General features: G+C 39.3%; 3 protein-coding genes across 3 annotated transcripts; 2 read left to right on the forward strand and 1 right to left on the reverse strand.

Moving 5' to 3' along the window:
• Positions 1 to 567: 567 nt before the first annotated feature.
• On the reverse strand, positions 568 to 6,133 carry LOC114524832 (15-hydroxyprostaglandin dehydrogenase [NAD(+)]-like). Its single transcript, XM_028546028.1, has 7 exons — positions 5,946 to 6,133; positions 3,776 to 3,899; positions 3,485 to 3,609; positions 3,085 to 3,181; positions 2,334 to 2,419; positions 1,042 to 1,214; positions 568 to 809 (listed from the first exon to the last, which is right to left on the reverse strand). The coding sequence occupies exons 1-7, from the start codon at positions 6,030 to 6,032 to the stop codon at positions 668 to 670; spliced, it is 834 nt and encodes a 277-aa protein (XP_028401829.1). The 5' UTR covers positions 6,033 to 6,133; the 3' UTR covers positions 568 to 667.
• Positions 6,134 to 7,113: 980 nt separating this feature from the next.
• Positions 7,114 to 16,822, forward strand: LOC114524895 (myotubularin-related protein 2-like). Its single transcript, XM_028546111.1, has 25 exons — positions 7,114 to 7,245; positions 8,072 to 8,187; positions 8,326 to 8,374; positions 8,661 to 8,752; positions 9,271 to 9,381; positions 9,569 to 9,640; positions 9,814 to 9,843; positions 10,015 to 10,098; positions 10,227 to 10,301; positions 10,892 to 10,966; positions 11,107 to 11,214; positions 12,004 to 12,084; positions 12,185 to 12,276; positions 12,533 to 12,626; positions 13,051 to 13,149; positions 13,427 to 13,486; positions 13,731 to 13,778; positions 14,020 to 14,112; positions 14,237 to 14,298; positions 14,461 to 14,512; positions 15,377 to 15,424; positions 15,655 to 15,702; positions 15,978 to 16,061; positions 16,150 to 16,197; positions 16,289 to 16,822. Exons 2-25 carry the CDS (start codon positions 8,080 to 8,082, stop codon positions 16,421 to 16,423), a joined length of 1,848 nt encoding a protein of 615 aa, XP_028401912.1. The 5' UTR covers positions 7,114 to 7,245; positions 8,072 to 8,079; the 3' UTR covers positions 16,424 to 16,822.
• Positions 16,823 to 22,800: 5,978 nt separating this feature from the next.
• On the forward strand, positions 22,801 to 26,995 carry LOC114524940 (nicotinamidase-like). Its single transcript, XM_028546176.1, has 5 exons — positions 22,801 to 23,286; positions 24,173 to 24,308; positions 24,587 to 24,646; positions 25,329 to 25,697; positions 25,979 to 26,995. The coding sequence occupies exons 1-5, from the start codon at positions 23,039 to 23,041 to the stop codon at positions 26,306 to 26,308; spliced, it is 1,143 nt and encodes a 380-aa protein (XP_028401977.1). The 5' UTR covers positions 22,801 to 23,038; the 3' UTR covers positions 26,309 to 26,995.
• The last annotated feature ends 425 nt before the right edge of the window (positions 26,996 to 27,420 follow it).

Genomic DNA, 27,420 nt, shown 5'->3' on the forward strand with positions numbered 1-27,420 from the left:
TTATCAGTTACCCAAGCCGCCTTACTGAGTCGAATTGCTTACAGGATTGAGATACAGTAATTCACTTTAAAAGAGACTCAAGTTTTGTCATTTTGTGGAGTTCATTTAAAGGAATTCTCAGAAGCATTGAACTGCACTAATGGAAGCACGATAAATCACACAGATAAATGCAATTTTTTGGTACTCGCACGATACCGTTCAGTAAATTTTTTCTAACTTCTTGCTACAATGTAACCTAGCTCGGCAGCATATATTGGAGCATATTATAAAACCACGCAAGTATACAAGCTAAGATAACAATCGGGCTATCTTCACTTTGAGAAGGTTAAAATTATTATTAGCTATTATGTCATGAACACTAAACACAGCCACATATTGCTTAAAAGATTTAATCAGGGCCGTAACTAGAACGATAATTGGGGGGGTGTTTATTCATATATTCAGTGCTGCCCGACGGATTTCTTTTGTAAGTGCAATAGCTCACAATGGAAATTCGTCGGGCAGAACTGAATATATGAATAAACACCCCCCCAATTATCGTTCTAGTTACGGCCCTGGATTTAATTATAGTAAAATTCAATTATAACATGTATCTATAGCATGTAATGGCAATCAATTAAAACTGAAAAAAAGTTAATTTAAATTTAAACACTAAAAGGATGATGTTTCATTGTGGCATAGCCATTGTTGGATGGTTTTGAGTGATTATGTGAGCTGGATCGTTTGGATTTCTCACGATAGATAACACTTGATCGTTCTTTGACTCATCGTTTATCAGTTTCATAACTTCGTTACTGACATCTGTAGGTCTTGAAAAAAATGGGAAATACGCGTATGATCACGCTTTAAACCATCAAAAAGAGGGTATTCTAACTGATACGTCTGAAGCCAGAAAACACACACGCTGCGTTTCAATAAGATGGTTGTTGAATCAAATACATGCAACTGATGCAAGCTTGGCTGCATGAATGTGTCAAATAAGCGCGAAAATATTCTGACCTTATTTGCAAGTATATGAACGAGTCAAAAGGATGAACTTACTCAAGAAACAGCTTGGATACTTCTTCAAAATATGCCTGCATACTATCACGCTGCTCCTGAGGAAGTTGAGCAAATTTCTTTTGATTATGCTCAATGCTAGGTTTTAGCATGTCAGTCCAAACACCGTGAGGACATACGCAGTTCACCCTGACATTATGTTCCGCTGGAGATGTCTGAAAAGAAGCGGAAAATTGGTTAGTATATTAAACTTTTCATCTAAATACCTTTATTGATTTAAAAATATACATGCAGGAATAACGTACTATAGTACAGTACTGTGCAAAAGTTTTAAGAACCCAGTAAATTGTCACTTGTTAGTAAAATTCTGTAGTGGTCTTGCACTTGGTACAGCCATCATGACTCATATTCATGACCCGTCATTGACCCAACAAGTTTCTTTGTTACATCTGGATTAACAGCCTCACGTGATGCGAAACTGATAGCCTCTTTGATTCTTCCAGATGTCTGCATGGTCTTTTATTTAATCTCTTCCAAACTTCTTCCCAAAGATGTCCAATGAGGTTTACGTTAGCAATCGTTTATAGCCCTGGGCTGGTCAATATCACTTTCTATCAGGCTCTTTTCTGTTTGACATGGTGCCTCATCTTACTGGAAGATCAAAATCTCCACCACAAAGCCTTCTCATCTATTAGGAAAGTTCTAGATACAAGACAAACATGACATCATCTAGTACAAAATTTACGATCTTGGGACCTTCTAAAAGGTGGAGAGAGCTTTGCGGTTGAGACTTTATCTTCGAACAAGATAGGGCACCAAAGTCTGACCCTGAGTACGAGGTTGATAGGGCACCCCCTGATGTAACAGAAAAAAAAGCCCAATAGAAAGAAATATCAATCAGCATAGGGCAACGAAAGAATCCTGACCTAAACCTGATTGAATATCTCTAGGAATAAGTGAGGAAGAGGTCAGATAGAAGATCATCTCGACATCTGGAAGGATTAAAGAGCCCATTTTCGCATCACATGACTGATGTGAGGCTGTTGACCCAGATGTAACAAACAAGCTTGTTGGATCAATGACTGGGCATTGTGCTGCAATAATGGTGGCTGTTCCAAGTGCAAGACCACTACAAGTCGTTCTGCCTAGCAAGTCTTTGCAATACCGTGAATTTGACTCTCTAACTTCTAACGTAACCACAGAAATCATTCTATTGACATTGTAATATTATTTGAAGGAATAAAAGGTACTAAACTTTCTTTTCGAAAAGTTGAAATTATATTTTAAAACAATTTAATTAGGGCAGTTTAATTGTAAGCCTTTGAGTAACTTACCTGCGCAAGGCATCGTGTAAATTGAGCGACACCTGCTTTTACAGCCGAGTACACTGGTTGATGGGAAAACGGAGGCGGGGTGAAAACTAAAAGGAAATAACGAAATTTTGTCACTTTTTACAAATCAGCTGAGCGAGCCGTAATCCTAGCCATCCGATGATCATTCCCGTATTTTGCCGGTGTATATACAGGGTGTCCGAAAAAAACGCAACCACTTAAATATGCAAGAATATTAATATTGTTCGCGTTTCCACCATGGAACCACCGTTTCCACCGTTGAACAACTAAAATGACTTTTAGCATTGTAAATGAAGGATTAAGAGCCATTTTCAATTCCCAGAGGTGCTTATGTATTGCGCTTTAAAGCTGTATTAATGTTCTGCATATTTAAGTGGTTGCTTTTTTTTGGGACACCCTGTATATTTCACCAATTTACGTCATACACAATAGTCAGTCAACCTCGCAAGCCAGGCTCTTTTACTTGCAAGATTGAATAGTCAGTATAGCAGTACCAGCGCATGGCTAATCAGAATCGTGTACCACGATTTAAACACCATGCATGATATTTTGAAAACACAAGAACGAGTTAAATCCTGCATAAGAAAAATTTCAATCGACAAAAATCTAAATAATAATTATGAGATTAGCAAGATAAATTTGTGCATGGCAATGACACGATGTAATTCCTAATCAACTTCAGTTCTTGTCACCTCATATTATAACCTCACTTTAACCTCACTACGGAGCAAACCTGCAAATGAAGCTGTGTTAATGATAACACCACCATCACCTCCATACCCTTTTCCCATCAATTCAAGACCAAGGATACTTCCACTTATGACACCACCCTGTAAATGTAACATGCATGGAGTCTTAATGACAGCAATTATGTGCATGTATAACCAGGCAGTTTAATTAAGGAAAATCTTGTCAGCAATTTCGGTTCCCCGTTCATGCTTTGTCGCCCCCCCCCCTTGTCGATCCTGCCTCCCACTGCTAGCATGCAACTATCAATCACAGACATGCATCCCTTTATACAAAGTGTTCATCGAAGAAATAATTTCTTTCCTTTTCCAAAACCACTGATCTTTTTACTAATACTATATTATACGTTACGTATATATACCCTCATATTTTCTCACTATACAAACCAGATTAACAGCCATAATTTCTTCATAACGAATTTTTTCATCTTCAAAAGTAATGCTCATTACCCCAGCATTATTGAACACGACGTTCACGCCATCCATTTGAGATTTTGCTTCGTTAAATGCACCTAAAAAAGATCAGTAATGCTGGCAGTTAGCCCGCTTTTTTTGTTCACTACTCACTAGCAGTTTTATATAATAATCGGTAATTCTGTTTTTATTACTATCATCAAGGAAAATGATACACTATGAGTTAACAGTAAGAATGACACCGGAATGACATGTATTAATTACCCCGTAGTTCGTCCTTTTTTGCGACATCACATTGTAGAAATACGGCATTTCCCCTGCCATATTTTTCATCTAATGACTTCTGCGCCTTGGCTCCTTCCGACGCTAACACGTCCAAAAAACGAACCTATACGTACAAAGCACTGCGGTTGCGGTTCGGCTGCGGTTAGGTTGCGGTTCGGTCGCAGTTCGGTTGCGGTCGACCGATAGAAACCGGGTTGCCGTTCGCTTCCGAACGGAATGTTATGAACAGCTGAGAACGACAACACAATTATAATCTCGAAAACATCTTAAACATCTTAAGAAGAGTCTGTCAGTACAGAGTTAGGCCAAGGTTAAACATCCGTCTCCCCGCGGTTCGACCTCGGTCTGACCTCGGTTCAACGGCGATCAGACCGAGGTTTGACCTAGGTTGACCGCGGTTTTTGTTAGGTCATTTCTGGACAGTACTACAGGGTGTACCAAAAAAAACGAAAACTATTGAAATCACCTATAACAATGCAATTGTTAGTGTTTGAATGCCTAAGCACTCTGTTGGGACCCACAAGTGTGTAAATTTTTGCATTTTTATGCATGCATATGACGCAGTAAAATTTGCTCGTACGCGAAAATGATATTTATTAACAACATTTAAATGTGCATCTCAATCACCATGACCTTCGACATGTCCTCTTTCTCTAGCAACACAAAGCATTTAGCATTTCACTGAGTTGCATTAAATCCCCACGGGTTAAAATTCGTGCACATGGCATTCAAATTTTAACAATGAGTGATTTCAATAGTTTTCGTTTTTTGGGACACCCTGTACGTATATATGTAAGGCGGTATTGTTGACTTGTGCGATGGAAATGGGCGGTTCATGGTCAGGACCATTACCAACCCCCAGAACGAAGGGATAATCTGCCCTGGGGAATTAGATATGTCAGCAACAGGAAGTCATAACACGCTTTGTTGGTCGCGTCGAATGCAGTTTGAACAATAAAACCTCATTAACACAACAGTCAATATATTGGCAAGGCAAGGCTAAAATTGGTACGCGTATATACACTAATATACCAAATTCCATCAGTGCTCAAGCTACCAATATAAAACACCCGGCATGGATGAAATGGGCAAGGCGCCCAATTTAGGTAAAATGCGTCGTATATAACCTAGGTTTGATATTGAAATTCTTAGTTTAATGAGATACAAGGTTTAATTATGGGTACCTTAATGAGGTACGAGGTTTAATTAAAAAAACGTGCAAAAAGTGAGGAGACCTTCTCCTAAAAGTCGACTTCTAAAAGGACATCTTACACACACTTGTAATATTTTCATCCTTTACCCTCATGCATATCAAGTGTTTTATATAAAGCATTTCCTTTCACACATTTTTTAACTTTTCCTCGATTACTACAATAACTCGGTGCCCTGAGACGAGTAATCAGAATTAAAATTTAGTCATTTAGATTTTGTGAGAAAAATGCTTCAACCATGCATCGTGGGTCATATGATTTCAACAAGACGACCTCCATGACATTGGAGTCATACTACCACAACGTAACTTCCCCCATAAGACTCCCCTAAAATAGTTCTTTTATTCGGAATAAATTTGTTATATATGCTTCAAAATTTATCAAGAATTTTTTCAACTCATTTTTTTGTTGCCCAAGATTACCTCTCGGCCCTCGATGTGAAGAGGCATTCCATCGGTAGAAGACGTGAATCAATCGTCATCTTTAAAAGATTGTTTGCGTGTTTTGAATCTGCCTATCACTATGATCAAGAAATCACCGAACTGAAACACGGAGTTACGTACAATAATTATAGGATTGTCATTTTACGGATTTTACGATCTCTCGATGTTTTGAAATAACGAATAACCGTTATGTTTTAAAATAACGTTAAAAATAACGAATTCGTGTGTGTTTGTGTTTAAGCGCATTTAAACACAGGGTCGTATATTGTACACTGGAAATTAGTTGCTAAAGTGTGCGACCTGAACGCCATAAGGGGTCGCTAAGATCATATGATTCTCATGATGAGAGAAGTTATAGGAAAATACGCAAATCTTATCATTTTTAAGGTGGGTGGAGATAGCATCATGAAATAACTATGAGGTGATAAATTTTCCGACTATGTCTATGTGTTGGGTTTAGAATATAGACATAATAAGTTAGTGTAGTTCTACTACCTTTCCTCCTGCAGCTACTATTGCCGAGGTAAGTGCATAACCAATGCCTCTTGCTCCACCAGTGACAATAGCTTTGTAAGCAGCCATTCAATAACTTGATGCGTTTAATGTATTAGTATACACGAATGAAATTACATGAGTGCCCAAATATCACTGATCAAGATTCAATCATTCAAGTGGCAAAAAATGAAGAAATTACCATATCAATTACGGTACTTCGTCTGCAAATAGCGCAATTTCATTGGTGAGGAATACGATTTGTGCATTAATTTAACCCTTTGCTAGTTATAATTGCCAGTAAGCTATAATTATGACTGGGTTTTCTCAATTCATATGTATATGACAGCAAGAAACTAAGCCATTTACTGAGGATTTCAATGCGTGCAGTGTTGAACATTCTGAGAATTAGTTTACGCCCCTTTATGTACAGGGTGTCTCAAAAAAAACAAAAACCTTTGAAATCACGCATAACAATGTAATTGTTAGAGTTTGAATGCCTAAGCACTCTGTTGGGACCCACAGGTGTGTAAATGTTTGCCATAAGCATTTTTATGCATGCATATGATGCAGTAAAATTTGCTTGTTCACAAAAATGATATTTATTAACAATATTTACAATTTACAAATATGGATAACAATATTTAAATGTGCATCTCAAGGACCATAACCTTCGACATGTCCCCTTTCTCTAGCAACACAAAGCATTTAGCATTTTATAAGTTGCATTAAATCCCCATGGGCTGAAATTCGTGAACACGGCATTAAAATTTTAACAATGAGTGATTTCAATAGTTTTCGGTTTTTTTAGGACACCCTGTATAAGAACTACAATATGGTGCCAATTAGCTTCCTCCGCAGCCCGTGGAGCTGTGTGTTTATATTAGGCATTTGCTTCAAGCAAATTTTTTTCTCGCTCCCCGAATATAAATGCCAAATATAAATACATAAGAGATGCCTGCGGAGGAGGCTACAGAAAAACTACTGTTATCCAAACTGAGTTACTGCATGGATAAAAATACCAGTTTCTGGTTCGTCAACAAAGTAAAATTGGATTCTCGACACTTCTGACTGTGTTTCATAATTGATTGTGATATTGGCGGTAATCCCCCCCGGATCATCTCGTTCACCGGGGGGGGAAAGATAATATGGAACGTATGACGTATCGCGTATGTAATCCATGAAGGAGAGTGGAGTCATTTCCTGTCCATGTTTATTCTTGAAATATTTCTTCAAATTGTAAATATTCTACCGGCGATATCCTGCATTTGAGTATTTGCAAAATAAAGCAAACCGATTCTTAGTAAGTCTTTCTTTACCACCATTTAAAAATACGGTATTTTTAGGCTTATTATTTGAGCTGTATTAAAGGCTGGTTAGTAGGTTTGTTTTAAAATATTGGGCGTATGAAATTTATTTAAGTCACTTCATTGATCATGGACTCACTATGAAGAGAGGCAAAATGCCGTTCATATAATATAGTTTTTATACGTCATTTTGCCTAGGCAGTGGCTAGCATTTGTAGTTATATCCCAGACTAAATTAATTTACTCATATTGTGATAGATTTTACCTATACTTCTTAGTATCGTTAAATGACAGCTGTGCCAACTTGTATTCAATTCTATTTTTCCTTTAACTTGCTTAGTATAATACAATGGAAATTGCAATTATATGAAACATCTGACTTATATCCCTCTGCTAGGCTTGTGGGCATGATGGCCCTGTCCAGACTAACTGGAAACTTTTTAAGTTACATTTCCTGTTTCTTCTTTGAGGAGGAAAACCTCAGTTGTACAGTTACACACTATTTTGTTTATTTTGCTGTTTACAAGTGTGAATAGACAATTGTACAGGTTACAGCCTGATCAGCGTACAGTCTTACATAACACTCATTGGGGCTTTTCATGCAAGCTAATGTATGCCAATATACAGTTAGTCTTTCACTTTAAAGGTTTGGACTATGCAGTTTGCTCATAGAGATATGTTTAAGCTTTATTGCATGTGAATAGTTTTGAGCAATTTATTTTTGTCTACGCACTGCGCTCACTTCATGTATTAATTGTGCTCACTGTGCAACTTTACTAAAAAGAATTTCTAATTGCTCCTTATTCAATTTTCACAATTTAGTGTAACTAATGGAGGAAGAGCAAGGTGCAACTGGGGGAAAAGTATCACCAACGTCAGAAAGTCCACCAAGCACCCCTGTGAACGGAGTTAGTGATCAGGAATCCCCAGATGCTAAGGTGTGTTACAAATTAAATATCATTATTTTAGTTTTTTCATGTTGGATGTTATTTTTACCACTGATCATTTTCTTATATATGTATGGAGATATTCTTTACATAACCTTACAAACAGTTATACTGTGTTTGATTATTTAGACAATAAAAGATGTTCATTTGTGGAAAGGAGAAAAAATCCTGGCCACAGGTAATTTTGGGGTTGAATATATTCATACTACAATTACACATTTGAATGAATAATTTTATATGTTCACTGTTTTATTCTTCATATAATTATAATTATATATATAATAGACATATAATTTTAGACAGTTACAGCTAGCAGGTATTCAATCATCGACCTTGCTGCTATCTCATTTAAATTAACTTTTATAAGTGTCCTAAATAAAAGTTCAGTAACGTACTGTACATAGCTTATAGTTTATGACAAGGCTTTATCAAGTGCAACAGAAAATATTCAAATTCTTCTTTAGGAAAAGACGTCACTTACCTTTGCCCTTTCAGTGGACCTGCCAGAGGAGTTAGTTATGTGACAAACTACAAGTTGGTGTTTAAAGCAGATGAGGTATGATTACCCCATGTCTACAAGGTGGTTGTTAGTTTTTTTTTGTTTTTAGACCAATCAGCGAATTTGTTTACATTTGCAGTAACCCAATCAATTTGTCAATTTTACATGAAGTATTAAAAATTGTAATCATTTTCACTAGCTTTGCTGAAAAGTGTATAAACAAATCTGCTTAAGATGAAATTCCCTCTGGTTGATTAAATCTCAGTCTCTTAGTATGAGTAACTTGTTAATCTAAACCCACACTACCTGTTTCATGATAATGCAAGTCACTACAAACTTAGACCCTGACCTTTTAGGCAGAGGTTTAACTCAGCAGTGATCTAACTGCATCAGTTGCCACATCTTAACAATTGTTACAACTTTATATGTACGTCTACGTCTTACTCTTTATGTCATTCGACTGGGTGATCTAGTAAACGGCCTGTTCTTTGTTTACTCCTTGTACAGTATATATATTGTACTTAGTTATAGTGTAATGTTGTTTTTCTCTCTCAAATCTCAATTTCTTTTTCCAGGATCCTATGTACACTGTTGAGTGCCCTCTTGGGACGATTCTGCGTGTCGAGAAGGTTGGTGGTTCTACAAGCCGGGGAGAAAATGCATATGGTTTGGAAATATTTTGTAAGGTACTGAACAAGATAGTTCTAAATATGGTAATTATTGTGCTCAACACAATGCATTATGAAATGCTATGGAGTTGAGCTTACTGTACTCCTACAGGCTATGCATAATGAAGCCACAATTCAGTGTCACTTTAACAACAGCTTTGTGTACACATAGGTCATTTAGACCCGTGAATATTATTTTTTTTAGGATATGAGAAATCTCCGATTTGCACACAAACAAGAAAATCATTCTCGAAGAATTGTTTATGAAAAACTTCTGGTAAGTTTCAAAGATAATCAACATTTTTTGAATCTGCTCAGTGAACCTTTTCGCTGCATCAAAAAAAATATATACAAGGTTAGACATGATTCCATCAACTCTTTACTTGGCAAAATGCGAGATTATCAAGAAATGGTTGTTATTGAGATCCTCTTTATTTTTTTTCATTTTAGCAAATGGCATTCCCGTCCCCGAATATAAAGGTGGAGTAAAACTTTTGGAACTTCATGTGCCAACACAAGCAAAATGTGTTTCACAATGATAAAAATGTTCGTCTAGGGGGGGGGAGGGTCGTCTAGGGGGGGGGAGGGGAAGAGAGTTTATAGCATTATTATGCGTGTCCATTGTTATAACTATTGAATGCATATTTTTAGGAATTCTTTTGCTTTAAATTACAAGAGAAGTTTCAGGACAATGGCTGGGATGTTTACGATGCTTCACGAGATTTGCATCGACTGGTGATTAAATTATTTAAATAGTATAGTATAGTAATAAATTTCAACCTTAGTTACGATCGATGAAAAGCAACTAAAGTGTATTACTGTACCATGCATATACGACAGCATAACTCACGCTTCTTTTACAGGGTTTGCCAACAGATTGTTGGCGAATATCCCACATTAACGAGAATTACGAACTTTGTGATACTTACCCACCCTTGGTAAGTCCAACTTTATCATTGTTGTGCCGGTCGACCGATTGCAAGGTCATGCAGTAAAACGAGGCTAGAATCGCTGCAAAATGACTGAATGATTGATGTTTATTGCTTGAAATACTGCCCGGAATAAATATTTCACCATTTTACTTGAACTCATACTGCGGTAAATATAACTCTTGACTTCAGTTGGATGTAAAGAATTGAATTGTGACTGAACCTGGACTGATGACGTACTGTAGAAGACTTGTTAACCCATATATCTACAATCAGAGATACGGTTTACCTTGCATATGTATATAGGTGTTTTCGTAAAGAACGCGGTCAAAAAAACTGGTTTCTGTTTAGAAACATCCTAAACTGAACTTCAGGTTTCTCGAGAATTAGAACGAGAATCAGAACACCCTATTGCAACACAGGCATAATTTTTTTTTAAAAATGTAGGAATACAGTACGTTTGTCATAATTTGCGAGAATCCCTTTTTATACTAACTTCTTTTTCTTAAGAATATGCTACTTCTTAAAAATGAGCGGGTATTTTTCTGACGCATATTCTGAAGAATAGGTCTCATAACTCATATTCTATCATTGTCTAGGTGGGAGTTCCTCAAGACGTGGTAGACGATGATTTAAAGCAAGTTGCAACATTCAGGAGCAGGTCAAGAATCCCAGTAGGTTTTTACGTACTTTCTTGTCATCGAATATTAGTTTCTCTGAAGAGCCGTATCTTTCACATGAACGATTTGACAATTTGTTTATGATGATACATATTCTTGACTTAAAGTGACATTCATGTGCTGTAATGACGTAGGTTTTGTCATGGCTGCATCCTGTTAATAATGCTTCCATCACACGATGCAGTCAGCCTATGTGTGGCGTGAGAGGCACGAGAAATAAAGATGATGAGAAATATTTACAGGTTAGTTAAACATAAATACAATATCAATATCCGCGAAAAATGTTTTGCCAACGTATTTTATAGCTTTGTACAAATTACCACAGTCGTTCTTATTGCCATCATTTTGCAATTGAAAGTATTATAAACGTGTCTTGTACTACTCTATCAATCCTAGTAGCTTGTATCAGCAATTCTATATAATGTGAAGCGAATTCGTTTGGTTACAGTTAATGTGGTTTTATATGCAAGACATCAATACAACCATTCAGTGAGAATGGGACATGATTCTTTCCTTCGAGTCATCGTATATTATACACTAAATGTATGCTCCCGAGGGAAATGGTGAGTTTTGTTTTCCCAAGTGTCTGCATGTTGAGGCTCGAGGGAAAACAAAACTCACTATTTCCCGAGGTAGTGTACATTAAGTGTTTTGTTATATAGGAACGAAAACATACATGTTACCCTACACAACAATTTCATTACAAAAAACACTTTGTTATGACAATATGCGGGCAACAATTTCTCACTTGTTTCCCTGGCGGGAAACATTGCATTTATTTAAAGTCATGTGACTACGATTGAACCAATCACATTTAAAATACACAGCACCTATATAACAACAGCCTTTATCCTCTCGTTCAATCCTACCAGCCTTAAGACATTTTTCCTCGTTTACATATCTCATTTATAGCACTCGTATCATTTCTTGACTCAACCCGGATAATATTCTGGCATAAACTCTTCAGCGTTGCAAGCACTGGACAAGTTAATGTTACTTTATATTAATGTCGAAAATATGAAATATTTCAGAGTATTCTGGATGCAAACCCACAGTGTCACAAACTGCTTATAATGGATGCAAGACCAAGAATCAACGCGGTAGCTAATCAGGTTTGTACCGTTTGTTCTTCCGCTGTTAGAATTAGTTTTCTAAGTCGTTTTCTGTGTTCTGCAGTAATTAAATGTCGGGTTTGTCGTTTTTCTATTTTAGGCGAAGGGCGGTGGTTATGAAAGTGACGAATTTTATCAAAATATAGAATTGTTCTTTTTAGATATTGCAAATATTCACGTTATGAGAGAAAGGTACAGAATTACTGACCCTCCCCTGTACTGTACTGCACCGTACTGTACTGTAGTGTACTGTACTTTACTATTCTGTACTGTACTGTACTGTACTGTAACACTAGATTATTTTTGCAATGCCCTATGGCCACTCATAACGTCAATTTGTTTTTCAAAACAATCTCCAACTGTGTTTTAGTACTGAGTTCTGACAAATATCCATCCCGTAATTTTTTTATGGTCCATATTGTAAAACTCTTTCTTTTTTTCCTTTCAGTTTACGCAAGCTTAAAGATATTTGTTTTCCATCAATTGATGATGTTCACTGGCTTGCTAACCTCGAAGCTACACACTATCTGGAACATATTAAGGTACCTGGGAACCATTTTCTCGTTTACGACATTCATCGTATGTAAATTTATCCTGCAGTTCATTGCGTGTAGGTGATTTTACCTTGCTGTGCCCGAACGGTATTTGCATACTTGTATAAAAATGTTAGCAATTTTCGGCGATAGATTGGAACCTACAGTATAAAACATGAGTGCAACTTGCAATACATCAACGGATTAATCTATTGCGCAATAAACCACAAATCATTCGTATTTTACTTCATTTTGATAAATATTATAAAAAATGCCATTTCTCTGAAGATGAATGCACATGCAAATTTGAAGCAACTGATAATACAATTAATCAGTTGATCGTTAGAGATCACAATTAATCAGTTGATCGTTAGAGATCGCGACTTCATACGACAAAGTCATAGTAATATTATAAATGCCTGTTGTCTTTCAGCTGATTTTAGCTGGTGCCGTGCGAATTGCTGATTCGGTTGATAGATGTCGAACCTCGGTACTTGTACACTGCAGTGACGGGTGGGACAGAACAGCACAGGTATTTCCTAAACAGTGTTTGCCAGTGGTGGCGGAAACAGAGGGGGCGGAAATCGCTTAACGTCTTTTCAATTAAATTTTCGAATCCTTTGGGTATAAGAGATTGAAACACTGAGATTCGTTGTAAGTTACATCACATACATACAGTCAAAATAATCGATTGTATGTCCATGACGTAGAAGTTTAAAATGTGGCAAAAAGCTAGTCAAACCCTTCTTATACTCGATAAGTCACTTGTTTATAACGTTTTTAAATCATTCCAAATCTATATCGTTTAGTTAACTGCGCTTTCAATGTTATTGTTGGATCCATATTACCGAACGATTGTTGGGTTCGAGGTAAATATTGTGGTAGTGATGAATATCGTTGTACTGGATAATATTGAAGTGTTAGGAATTAGGAGGGCAGTGATGAATATCGAGGTAGTGGGAAATATTGGGATCGTGATGAATACTGAGTTTGTGGAAAGTACATATTAGGGCAGTGACGGTGTAAATAGTGACAAATATTGGTGGAGTGATGAGTATTTTGGGTTATGATAAAAATGTCAAATATTTTTTGTATTGGTTTCACATCTGACAGGTTTTAATTGAAAAAGAATGGCTGAGTTTTGGACATAAATTTGCCCAGGTACTGTGCCTCATGCATGTGTTTTGCCAATCCATTAGGAATGCTTGCATTTTGCCAACCATTAGGAATGCATGCATTTTGCCAACCATTAGGAATGCATGCATTTTGCCAACCATTAGGAATGCATGCATTTTGCCAACCATTAAGAATGCATGCACGCATGTTTACGTTGGAGAATTTGAGCAAGTTCGAACTTTGCACAACTCTCACTCGATTGAGAAAGTTATATTGTTTCTCTTAGCGCATCGGTCATGGAGACAAGAATTATTCAGATGATCAAAGGTCTCCTGTATTCGTTCAATTTATCGATTGCGTTTGGCAAATAACAAGACAGGTACTTGCCATAAAAAGCTAGTCACTAGTATTTCTGCACTTCCTTGCGAAATAACTGGGTGATGATCTAGAAAATGTATAAGTATAAGAAAATCTTTCATCTTATTTTTTGTTTTTTCGTTCAGTTTCCCTGTGCGTTTGAATTCAACGAACAATTCCTCATTACAATTCTTGATCATTTGTATAGGTAAATTATATCCTAGTTTTTTAAAACAATCTTTTTAAAGTACATGTACAACAAGAATTCGTTTGATTTCTTAGGTTTAATTATTTGAAACCAGGTTTTTGCAGAGAAAAAAAAATTAAGAAAGATGTTGTTTCATCTGTTAAAATATTTTCCTTCTTTTAGCTGTTTGTTCGGAACGTTCTTATGTAATACGGATTCTCAGAGAGAAAAAGAGGTAAAAATTGCAGTGATATAAAAGACCCTTAAGATGATTGCCGGAGGCGCATGAAATAAGTCAGTCAACACCCAGTCTCAGACTATACAGTTCAGTGTCCTCCGGGCACCACTGAGATTATCATTTTGGGCAAGATTCAAACCTTTTGAGATAGATGTGTTTATGTGTTCCCAGTTTAGACATGAAAACTTTCAATGATAATGGAACACCTTCATCGATCATGATCGCAACTCATTCAACATTATTATTTATTGAAAATGAGTCAAGAGTTTTGATTGGCCAGCAGCTGTTGGCGAAATCGTCATATCCGCTCGGCAGCTGCCCAAATTTGGACAGTGACGTCACTTCGTCGGATATGAAAAAAATTATTGCACGTTTGACGTCACTTCGTCAGATATGAAAAAAATTATTGCACGGTATAACGTCACGCTAATTTATGCGGCTTGTGCCAAAACCTAAAAGCGGGAAAATACGAATGGCTTCATCAAAGGAAAGGTTCGCTGACCTTGGGGAAGATGAAATTAAAAAATTGCTGGAAGAAAAATAATAAAACAATTATTGAATTCGGTTCTCGCAGGATATGAGGAATTATCAAGGCCTCGGTTTGTGTTATCCGCCTCAGCCTTCGGCTTCGGCAGATAACACAAACCTCGGCCTTAATAATTCCTCATATCCTGCTCAACCTCATTCAATAATTGTTTATTATCTCCCACATGACCACACCTCCATTCTTCCAGCCTCTTCCACTACGTCACTTTAAGCTTCATTATCATCTAATTATCTGTTGTTTAAGTTGCATTTGACGTGACCAAAATGCGACGTATATAAAATATAGGCCTAAACTGTTGTTATTTTTGTTTGTAGGAAGTAAGAACTAAAACAACTTCCCTATGGTCGCACATTAATAGTGATGTAAGTAATATTACTACGATATAGTAAATATCCCTTTGCGCCGTTTTCGGCATTCCTACAGAATTTTTATATTCACTTACCTCTGAAAACTGCCTATCAAGCTGGTCTTCTTGGTTGAACACCAAAAATCGAGGCAAATGACAGATCAATTTGGACCAATGACTATGCTCCAAACTAGCATGCACGTGCTACAATTATACATTATTGTTTAAATGATTTTTCTGTTGTAGTTGGAAAGTTATATGAATCCATTGTTTGCGACATATCTGCACAACCATGTAAGTAATTCAAATATACATTAGTGCATTAATTTTACCTTCCACCATTTACGAATGTTCGACGCATATATGCTAGCTAAAGTTCTCTATCAATGCATGCTCCTGTGGGTTAGAAGTCAATCTGAAGGAAACAAATGTTAATGCGGATGATGGATAGAATATGGCTTGTACGTGGTTGATTTGAGTCAAGTTCAGTCAACCTCCCCGGATACTTGCTTATTCATTTGCGCTAAGCATATGATTATATTGACTTGGCAACCCTGTTTCCCAAATAGGTTCTATTTCCTGTCGCAAGTCTTCGAAGATTGGAGCTTTGGACGTCATATTATATCAGATGGAATCCAAGAATGCAGCCACAAGTAAGCTTAGCTACATTGAAAGCCGTAATCTTAGAGTGTTGCCACAATATGATATTTTGTCGTTACACATTTTTTTCTTATTCTTCAGGAATCAGAAGAACAAAGAAACAGAGAACTGTTTCAACTTACTCAACAGGTACAGTTACATAACGCATTTACAGATTGGAAATTTGTACCCTGGGTCCTTGGTCTAAGATGTAAATGGTGTTGTTTTGTCGTACTTTTAGCTACGACAAAAATGTGATGAACTTCAGCGTGAAATCGAGAGTCGTATGATGGAAGCACAATCCACCCAGGCACCGTCTGATTCCATCCCAAGTGATCACTCCCCAACCCAATGGCCGTCTTCGTCAGCTGTGTAAACATTGTAGATGCACAACTTTATACAGGGGGATATATGTAGCTATCTAAAATGTGTATACAGATCATTCGAAAAAGGTTGTTATGAAAAATTCATAAGTTCAAACTCAATTCGAAGTCTGCAAACATCATGCAGGGTTACGTGTATGGGATATACAGGTTAATTTGTGCCGTAGAGTGTTGTTTCAACTTGTTCAAACAGACTCAACTGTTGGTGTTATCACATCGTCTAACAGTTTTCGAATAAGTATATATGATGTTTGTATGTGCGAGTTGAAGATGATGGGTATTTAATACTAATAGCGATTAATTTTAGAATGAATAAAGTTTGTAAATAATGATGATATTATAGTCTTGATGTTATAAGGACGTTTTATTGGACTTTTTTACATTGCTAGGAAGGAATAATACATTCAAAATCTACTCGATTAGCTTTAAAATTGGCTATCCAAAGAACACGTTGTTGACAATTGCCTATCCAAAGAACACACAAGAAAGAGTTTAGCTCATTAATGAGGTTATTCAATAACCAAAGTTAATAGCGAGGAAACCACGCGTGATCCGGAAGTTAGGTGTTCCTGTCGAGGTGCGCTGCGTCAGCCCACGTGTTATATTGCGTGCTCGCTCGCGTTGCGGTCATTAGTTGCTCGGCACGCAAAGTGTAACAAGCTTAACAAAAAGTTTAAAAAGTTATATCGCAAGTCTCGAAACTTCGTCTTAATGGATTCACACACGGCTGATGCGTCTTTGGGAGAGTCTTCTACCCCAGCTGCCACTGGGACCAACATCAACTGGAGCGCTGCTTTTCAGTCGCCCGAGTTTCTCTCAGGGCTTCAGAACGCCATGGCTAACCTTGCGTCCACGTCGTCCCAGCACTCTACGACGCATTTGGAACAGTTGGGGGATGCGCTCCCGTCCACTTCCATTGCTACATCACACCAAGATAACTCGTCTCAGCAAGGTACGTTATACGCTCCTTCGTTTGTTACGGCTTTAAGCGGTAGTACTATCCCCGAGCCAAGTTTTCCTTGCCCACAACCCGGCCAGCAGTGAGCGCATGTATCTCCGGCAACGAACCCCCTATTCTCTCTTCTCTCCATGCCACTAACATGTCGATGACTCCCCACCTCGGTCCTGAGAAAGCGTTTAGCTTGGGCCCCGGCCGTGCGCCAATTCCACCGAAGCTGGTCACGAAAATTCTCCAGAACAAATTCGTCGAAATGGGCGATCTTCTCCCGGAGAACCTCGACGAACCTGTTTCAGACACGACCAGCTTCACCATCGAGGGCTCGTCGATCGTGCCATTGTCGAAGTCGGCCCGTGAAAAGAAACCACCATTAGACATTCTTTCGTGGGTCGAGTGCTTCAATAGCTATACATCGGTGATGGCTACATTTCACCCCCATCGGGCACGCGATTTGCTGGCTTACATGGCTCTGATTATTCGGACGGCCAAGCGTTTCGACGGTCGGGCCTGGTTCCATTACGATCGCGCCTTTCGCCGCGAAGCTGAAGTGAACGACCTTCGGGACTGGAGTACCATGCGCACCGATCTCTACAACTTTCACACGTCAGCGATGAATGCGCGTTTTTCCAGTAGTCGCCGCTCGAACGTCGAGTCTACGCCGTTGGGGCCCCGAAGCGAAGCGAGTGGGAATCCTAGTAGCCCACAATTCTGCCTCTCGTGGAATCAAGGGGCGTGCATTTCTCCGCGGTCACGCTGTAGATTTCGCCACGTTTGCAACGTCCCAGATTGCGGCCAGTTCCATCGCCGCATCGACCACGACCCACCCGCACCTCGCGATAGACGCCGACCCTCCCCCGACCACGCTCGCAATCGCTCCAGATCTAGACGTTGACACTGGTCACTATAGCACCTTGCATCGTACGTTATTTTTTAATATAAACCCAGTTAAACTGTTTACTAACCCCCGGGACTCGCTGGCTAACTCCCCAATCAATGTGGGCAACTTCGAGATGCAATTGCTTGGTCACGCAGATAGAGTTAAGGTTAACTATGTCATTTCTGGTCTGCGCGAGGGGTTTCGCGTAGGTTTTCATTCTAATTTAGTAAAACTTAAATCTGCTACTAGCAACTGTCCGTCTGCACTTGAACACGGCGAAGTAATTGATCAATACTTAACTACCGAAATCCAGGCGGGTCGAGTTCTTGGCCCGCTGGAAAACCCACCATTTGCGAATTTCCAAATAAGCCGTTTTGGCGTTATCCCAAAGAAAAACAGAGAAAATTCGTGGCGCCTTATTCTAGATTTATCCCACCCTCTTGGGCACAGTGTCAACGACGGCATTGATAAGAACGAGTTCCCTGTTTGTTATAGCAAGGTTGACGATGCAATACGTTTAATCGTCAAAGCCGGAAAAGGCGCGTTGATGGCAAAAGTTGACATTCAAAGCGCATACCGCATTGTTCCGATCCACCCTGACGACTATTACCTTTGCGGAATGAAATGGCGCGACCATTACTTTATTGATCTCGCGTTGCCGTTCGGGCTTCGCTCTGCCCCTTACATTTTTAACAGTTTGGCGGACTTGTTTGAGTGGATTCTTATTACTAATTACCTAGTTCGGGATCTCTTGCACTACCTGGACGATTATTTTACGTTAGGCCCCTCGGCGTCACCCATCTGTGCTAACTCGTTACAAGCTATTCAACGGGCAGCGAATGCCACGGGCATCCCCCTGGCCCCGGACAAGATCGAGGGTCCTACGACGTGTTTGGTCTTCCTAGGAATCGAACTCGATTCCCTGCAAATGACAGCGCGCTTGCCTCCGGACAAGCTGTCTGATCTGCTCACGCTTATTCGGCGGTGGGCAGGAAAAACGTATTGCAAGCGCAAAGAGCTAGAATCTCTGATCGGCAAACTCAATCATGCCTGCTACGTTGTCCCGGCGGGCCGAACATTTTTGCGCCGCCTCATCAACCTACTTCGAGACTCCAAACGTTATTGGAAGTCTATTCGCATACCCCGAGATTGCCAACTAGACCTACAATGGTGGTCGGAATTTCTACCATCCTGGAATGGCCTTTACTTTTTTGACCTCCCTGATTGGGCTCCCCTGCCCGATTTTGAACTGTCCAGCGACGCGTCGGGAAAACAGGGTTTTGGGGTATTCAATAATGGCGCGTGGTTTTGCCAACATTGGCTACCCGCTCAACAACCGTTGGGCATGGCGTACAAAGAGCTCTACCCCATTGTAGTTGCGTGTCACTTATGGGGGCCAGCATGGGCCAATAAGCGCATAAAATTCTGGTGTGATAACCAGAGCGTGGTGCACATACTACAGTCAGGCACGTCTAAAGATAACAACATCATGCACTTGGTTCGTGCCCTTTTTCTGGTCTCCGCGAAATTTAACTTTCGAGTTTGTGCAGCGCATGTCCCGGGCAAGACCAATGCGATTGCTGATTCTCTCTCCCGTTTTAACTTGCAGGAGTTCTTTCGCCTCGCGCCCGGCTCATCCCACCCCAGTGGAGGTACCAGCGAGTTTGCGAGCACAGCTGACCTGCTATCTTTAACGGATTACACCAACTCCTTGCTATTTCACGGCCTCGCCAAATCTACTCGACGGACATATTCAGCTTCGCAACGCAGATTTTTGGAGTTTTGCTATTGGTCGCCTTATTCACGACAGCGGTTCACCTCTCCCAGCCAGTGAGCACACGCTTATGTTGTTCGCCGCGCACTTATCTCGTTCTTAAAGCCAGTTCAATTAAAGTATATCTCTCTGGAGTTCGGTCTTTGCACATTGAACACGGTTTCAAAAACCCCTAGAACGAACTGCTTTCGTCTGGAAGAGTGCTGCGGGGCATAAAGAGATTACAAGGGACTGGGACTCAAAAACGTTTACCTATTACGATTTCGGTTTTACGAAAACTTCACCAGCTAATCGACCAGACAAAGTATATGGACGCGTTATTTTGGGCCGCTTGTTTGACAGGCTTTTTTGGCTTTCTGCGGTGCGGCGAATTCACAACACGCTCATCGCGCTTTGATCCTAATCTCAATTTGTCCTTGAACGACATCCAAGTTGATAAGCGCATTAACCCTACAGTGGTATTAATCAATATTAAAGTGTCCAAAACGGATCAGTTTCGTAAGGGTCACGCTGTGCGTATTGGTGCGTCCCGAGCAAAAATCTGCGCCGTGCAAGCCCTGATGAGTTATCTTCATCTTCGGGGCAATAGTCCAGGACCTTTATTCGCCCTTCCAAACGGACAACCTTTATCGCGTGACAAGTTTTGTACTTGGCTCAAAGATGCGATGTTACGTATCGGCGAAACCGGACATTATTCCGGACATAGTTTTCGAATTGGCGCCGCAACCACAGCCGCCGCAGTTGGCATTCCCGACCATTTGATCAAAACACTTGGCCGCTGGATTAGTGACGCGTATCAATTGTATATAAGAACACCTGCGGCAACCCTAGAGGGCGTAGCTTCCCGTTTGGCAGTTTAACACGCACCTTGTCAACACCTTTTGACATAAACACGGAGTTTTATATATGCACTGCACTAGTTGTTGTTCATGTATTCTTTGGGTTATAAATAGTAATAATTTGGTATTAATAATGAAAAAAAAAAAAAAAAAAATCAAAACACAAAACACACGAAATCCTGTCTAATCGATCGTCTTTTCCGTTAGTATGCGTCGGTAGTTGTCGTGCCCGACGTTGTCTTTGGCCGCCAGCGCCTCACACCATATAAATTCGGCTAGTATATTTTCTCGGTCGTATCGCCAGCCAACACCATCATTTTGAGCCTATATCGAGTGCGTCTGCGTTTGTCGTTCCTGCGGTGAGTCGTTTCCAACGATAGCGCATTATGTTAGCAAATCTATCTTGCGTTTCCGCAGATAGCACAGTTTGTCGTTTGTATCTCACGACAGCGCATTATTTGAGCAAACCTATCTTGCGTTTCCGCAGATAGCACAGTTTGTCGTTTGTATCCAACGACAGCGCATTATTTTAGCAAACCTATCTTGCGTTTCCGCCGATAGCACAGTTTGTCGTTTGTATCCAACGACAGCGCATCATTTTCGCAAACCTATCTTGCGTTTCCGCAGATAGCACAGTTTGTCGTTTGTATCCAACGACAGCGCATTATTTTAGCAAACCTATCTTGCGTTTTCGCAGATAGTACGTGTGTCGTTTGTACCCAACGACAGCGCATCATTTCGCAAACCTATCTTGCGTTTCCGCAGATAGCACAGTGTCGTTTGTATCCAACGACAGCGCATTATTTTCGCAAACCTATCTTGCGTTTCCGCAGATAGCACAGTTTGTCGTTTGTATCCAACGACAGCGCATCATTTTCGCAAATCTATCTTGCGTTTCCGCAGCTCGTACGGTTTGTCGTTTGTATCCAACAACAGCGCGTTATCTTGGTCAATCTATTTGGGCCATCCTCTGGCCGGCGCCCATAGCTCGCGCTTCGCTTGCGAGGTACTTGGATGGGTGATGCTTGCAGCATCTCTTGGTTGGCAGTTCAAGATACCATTGGCATGGATCTTTCCCTAATCCAAGTACCAGTGCTAGTTCCCAGGCCACCTGCGACCTTGCTTCGTTCCGGGCCACCTCGGACTACAGCTTGCACCTAACCTTCCAAATTGGTAAGTAAGCAGTGGGGACTAGGGTTAACCTAGATATTAAATGAGGTTATTCAATAACCAAAGTTAATAGCGAGGAAACCACGCGTGATCCGGAAGTTAGGTGTTCCTGTCGAGGTGCGCTGCGTCAGCCCACGTGTTATATTGCGTGCTCGCTCGCGTTGCGGTCATTAGTTGCTCGGCACGCAAAGTGTAACAAGCTTAACAAAAAGTTTAAAAACCCGCCGTCCCACCCTGTTCAAGAAAGGTAAGCAGCATTAGTTACCACCAATTACATTGGTGTGATGGGTGCAAGCTATCCGAGTGTGGTTGGCAGTTCAAGATACCATTGGCATGGATCTTTCCCTAATCCAAGTACCAGTGCTAGTTCCCAGGCCACCTGCGACCTTGCTTCGTTCCCGGGCCACCTCGGACTACAGCTTGCACCTAACCTTCCAAATTGGTAAGTAAGCAGTGGGGACTAGGGTTAACCTAGATATTAACATTAGGAACATGAAATTTTCGATGGCTGGAACACGGCCCTAACTATAGAACACCCCGCCAGCAAAGCAATACAGAATACTCCACGCGCAACTAACTTCATCAGCTGTAACTTTGCCCTGGGACAACCTGGGGATTCTTTCAGATACAACAGTCAAAACGTTCCAGAGCAGCCGCTCATGTTGAGACGCAACCTCGTACCCAGGGTCTTTACTCCCCACCACGAGTAAAGACCCTGGGTACGAGGTTGGTTGAGACGCTCTCCTGCGCAATTTTCCACAGCAACGAGGAGTAGAAGATCCACTGTTCTCAGTGCTCTGCAAACAAAAGTTTAAATGGCAATAAATGATATTTTCAACTAGTTGAAGGCTTGGAGCACAGCTGCTCTGACCCCGTTGACCGGTGATTGAATATTAAAGCGGATTTAGCGGAATCAGCGAATAATGAGTACCGCGTTGTGGAAGCAACTCCTGTAAATTCTTCTTGTGCAGATGTGCGCATGCACGATGTATGCATGTATGCACGATTGCACGTATTTATAAACAACGAGTAGTTACATGTCTGGATTGTTTTATTTTCACTTTTGGGCTGTTGCCAGAAACGACAAGTTTCATTCAATCCCGTTCCTTCAGGGAAATGGATAAAGATTCTACATCTTTGTGTGAAATAACTAGTTATTTCGACTTTTGGAGAGAGGCAAAAGAGGAATGTATAACTGAGAATGAATTGCTAAAAGTATTTGCTACGCTTGCAGCAAGGTAAATTTTTACCTAATAAATCAACGAGCAGTACAAACGTAATAACGATCCTAAGCCTATTGAATTTTCAATACTGCACGCATTGAGGTCGTAGAAACTGAGGCCACAACTACGTAAACTGTCTCTTCAATATTCAATTTCTTTAGCCAGTCGAAGATATTTCAATACCCCTTTATTAAACCAAGCTGTTGCTAATGCTACATGTCATCTTTTATATACGCCCTATATAATGATTATAAATATTCTTGTTGTGTTTTAAAGACAATATATTTTTTAATTTCAATGCTGCACGCTTTCCCTGCAACACTGCACACAGCTAGTCTGCAATAGTGCATGTTAAAAACTTGAAATAGGTGCAACCATAATTTTGTGCAACCGCAATTCTGTGCAACCATAATTTTTGATGGCTTTCAACCAATGATATTATATATGAAGATACAGCAGATAGAGTGAGATTTGAAAAGAATACATTTTCAATTAGTGGATGGAAAACATATCAATTTCACACTACACAAATTGTTTGAATCCATATTTATCTATCATGCCTTTATCATGCCTTTATTTCTAGAATATGTTTCAAACTATAAATATTTTTTGAGAATAACATTATCTACATTTGGTTTGTGTTATCTCATAGGTTAACATAGGGTACTATAGTATATCAGGCTTGTGAATGCAAGTCTCTGGCCACCGCACTATGAAACACATACTTTGGACAAGGTTGCTTCTGGACTACCTAGGATGTATTAAACTGAGTTTGTTGACAACAGTAGATTTTTAACAATAAATAATGTTAGTCACAGTATTCTGATTGAGATTGTCCGAGTATATAAACAAAGTATATATATAATGCACAATTATTCTACTATTTTTCTGTTATCTGTAGCTATGAAGAGTACCCAAAGATCCCTGAGGAATTATTTTCCCAATTACTCAAGACTGCATTTACTAATGAAGGTGTGAAATATCAGTTGACCATAGAGCAAGAGAGAGTTGTTCTGAATCAACTTGCCAGATCTGCGGTATGGTGATGATAAACTGTATATATATCTAGTTTTACAGTTTTTTACTTGTAAAATATTTTTAATTGTCTATTTAAACTTAGTTAGGTGAGCTATTTAAGAGCCATGTACTGTACATGTTTGGAACTTAGTTTAATTTTGGGAATCAATTCACATAGTTTTCAATCTGTGTACACAAGGTTAATTTGTCTTGCAAGTGCCCCACAATGTATTGCATTAAATATTATATATTTTGTGTGTTAATCACCTCTGTGGTCTAATGGATATTGTTTCTTTAGGTCTTCAATAAGTTAAATGAAAAAAATTTTGTTGCTCTCTTCCAATATTGGACAAGAAAGGTATCTTGCATTTCATTTTACACTATACAGATCATGTACAAACCATTTTAGTACTTGTACATTGCACTGTACATTACGATTGTTGTGGGTATAATTGTAAGATCATAATAACAGTACTTGTGTGCCTGATAATGGTAATACAATGCAGTCAAAGTGGTTGTTGCAGTGGTACAGAAAACACTTGCAGACTGTCACCATGGTTTATCTGTCAATTAATGAATGTCATCAGGATCAACACAGCTCCTAACTTATCAGTGTTCTGTTGACAAATGCTATTTTTTTCTGCTTGTCCATCGGATAAAATGTATAGCTTGTTTTTTTTGCCCCCAAAACCTAAAATCATTGGGAATTTTTTTTCCGAATGAATACAGCCGGATACATTCTTTATTTGGTAAATGTGCTCTGTTTTTGTTTCCTGTCCTGTCAAACAAGGTAAAGAAATAGCTGACGAAAGATTTGTCAGAGAAACTAAAAAATATGAGTGAAAATGATAGGCAGCCCGGTCAATACAGTTACGTCATACTATCTTATACAAAAGATAGCATGACAAATCCGCAGTGACCGGGCTGCCTATGATGAAACTTGCGAGACATCGGTAATTGTCTTTGAGTATGTGTGGATATACTCCGTTATTTTTTTAGCTCTCGCTCCTGGAGTTCTTAGCATTTTTCATATTCTGTAGTGTGTCTCGCCACTGAAGGCACTGATCATTGTAGACGTACAAAACGACTTTATCAGTGGTTCACTAAGACTGGACTGTTGTCCTGCTAAAGAGAATGCAGAAGAAGTTGTCCCCGCCATTAATAAATTAATTCAAGATGGATCATTCGATGTTCTAGCGTACACATACGACTGGCATCCTGCAGATCACTGCTCGTACCTCTCAAACATAAAAAATCATTCAGAATCGGTGCATCCATCGGAAAAAATCGAAGAGCTAAAATTGTTTGATGTCGTGTCCTTAATCAGACCTGTTGAATTAAAACAAGTCATGTGGCCAGATCATTGTGTGCAAAATAGCTGGGGTGCTGAATTGCATAAAGATCTGAGAGTAAGTTTGAGACATTATTGTTGCACTTCTCACCGCCCTCCCTATATATGCACTCCTAGCCACCTAAACCATGCCCTCTTGATCACCACTCCATGCCCTATAGAAATCATGGATAACATGCACTAAAAGGGTACATTGAGGGTATTTTTTGAGCAAGTATGTTAGTATGATAAAAGCAACGCCTTGCTTCGTTTGTTGTAACAATCTTTCGTGAGGCCCCAGAAGCATGGGTAACGCAAGTGACTGTACATTAGAGTCTGATCACAATAATCGTTGTATAGAAACCAGATGTTGACAAGGACATCGTGGTGTATAAAGGGCAGCATTCACATGTCGATAGTTATTCAGCCTTCTTTGATAATGGTAAATGCCATCAAACCGACTTATTTCTCAAGTTGTTGAAACGAGGCGTTACAGATGTGTACATGGTCGGTTTGGCCTTTGATGTCTGTGTTGCGTATTCTGCAATCGACGCAGCTCATCTGGGTTTTAACACCATCGTTGTTGACGATGCTTGTAGAGGAGTTGATTTGAAATCCAAGGAAGAGATGAAAAGAAAATTTGCTGACAGCGGCATTGAAATATTGCTGTGTTCAAATATCCATGATTAACAATTCAAGAACGATTTAAGATGACTTTACGCCTGGTTCACACAGACCTGTGCCACGAACCAGTAGCTTTAGTGCTAGGTTGCTTTAGTGCTAGGTTGCTTTAGTGCTAGGTTGCTTTAGTGCTAGGTTGCTTTAGTGTTAGCTTTAGGTACAGTGTGACTTATTCAAACAAGAATACACTAAAAGGGACTATAACTACATGTAATAGTAATAATGCACATTAATTGATGGATCTATAAACGCAGAAACTATTCATATAAATGAAGTAACTATATAAGGACTTGTATGTTTTTGAAACTAGGTAGAATACGCGAAGAAAAACTGTCAGTATTGATCCACCCTATCCCCTGTATTCAAAAAGCTCACTCAAATTCACACTCTCTGAGCCTGACATAGAATTACTGATCAGAGAGAAAGTTTTTTCTTAATCAGTGAGAAGATTTAAGATAAAACATTAAAAAACAAGCTGTTGTTTGACTGAAAATACCGCTATGGAAAAGATATGAGAAGATTGAGATCTCCTACTTAATGAGTTTGAGTATGAGTGAGCTTTTGAAATACAGGCCTATCTACACCCTGTCAGCCGAAGTTTATACTTCGGCAACATGCGTGCTTGTACGTGAAGAATAATGCTCTAGCATAGTTGCCAGAAAAAACTATGGTGAAATAAACTTAGTTTAAAAAATATGCCTGTGTTTAAATATTTCCTATTTAAAAATATGTAGATTACAAGTAGTCAATTACAAATTGTTAACAAAGAACACGGGAATTAAAAGACTGTTCTGCAAAATATATCACATAGATGGGATGTTCTCCGCTATATTGACGGGATATTCTCCGATATCTATAAAAATTATAAAACCTAAAAATATATTATATAATATTAGGTTAATATTAACTGGTCTGCTTAGCGCCTTGAACGGCGTGAACGGCTGCGTTGGTTGCCTCGGCCGTGTCGGTTTGATGACGATCCCGATCTAGGAACTTCTATTGTCGCTGCTTGAAACTGTGTTGAAACGAATAATCGGTTGTCGATGACTTTGTTGTGAAAGAACTATTCGTTATCATTGATGATGTTGCTGACAGGTTTTCTGTCAGTGTTGTGAGAAGAT

This window comes from Dendronephthya gigantea, unplaced genomic scaffold (assembly GCF_004324835.1).
Source record: "Dendronephthya gigantea isolate DGI-Jeju-01 unplaced genomic scaffold, DenGig_1.0 000032F, whole genome shotgun sequence".
NCBI lineage: Eukaryota > Metazoa > Cnidaria > Anthozoa > Malacalcyonacea > Nephtheidae > Dendronephthya > Dendronephthya gigantea.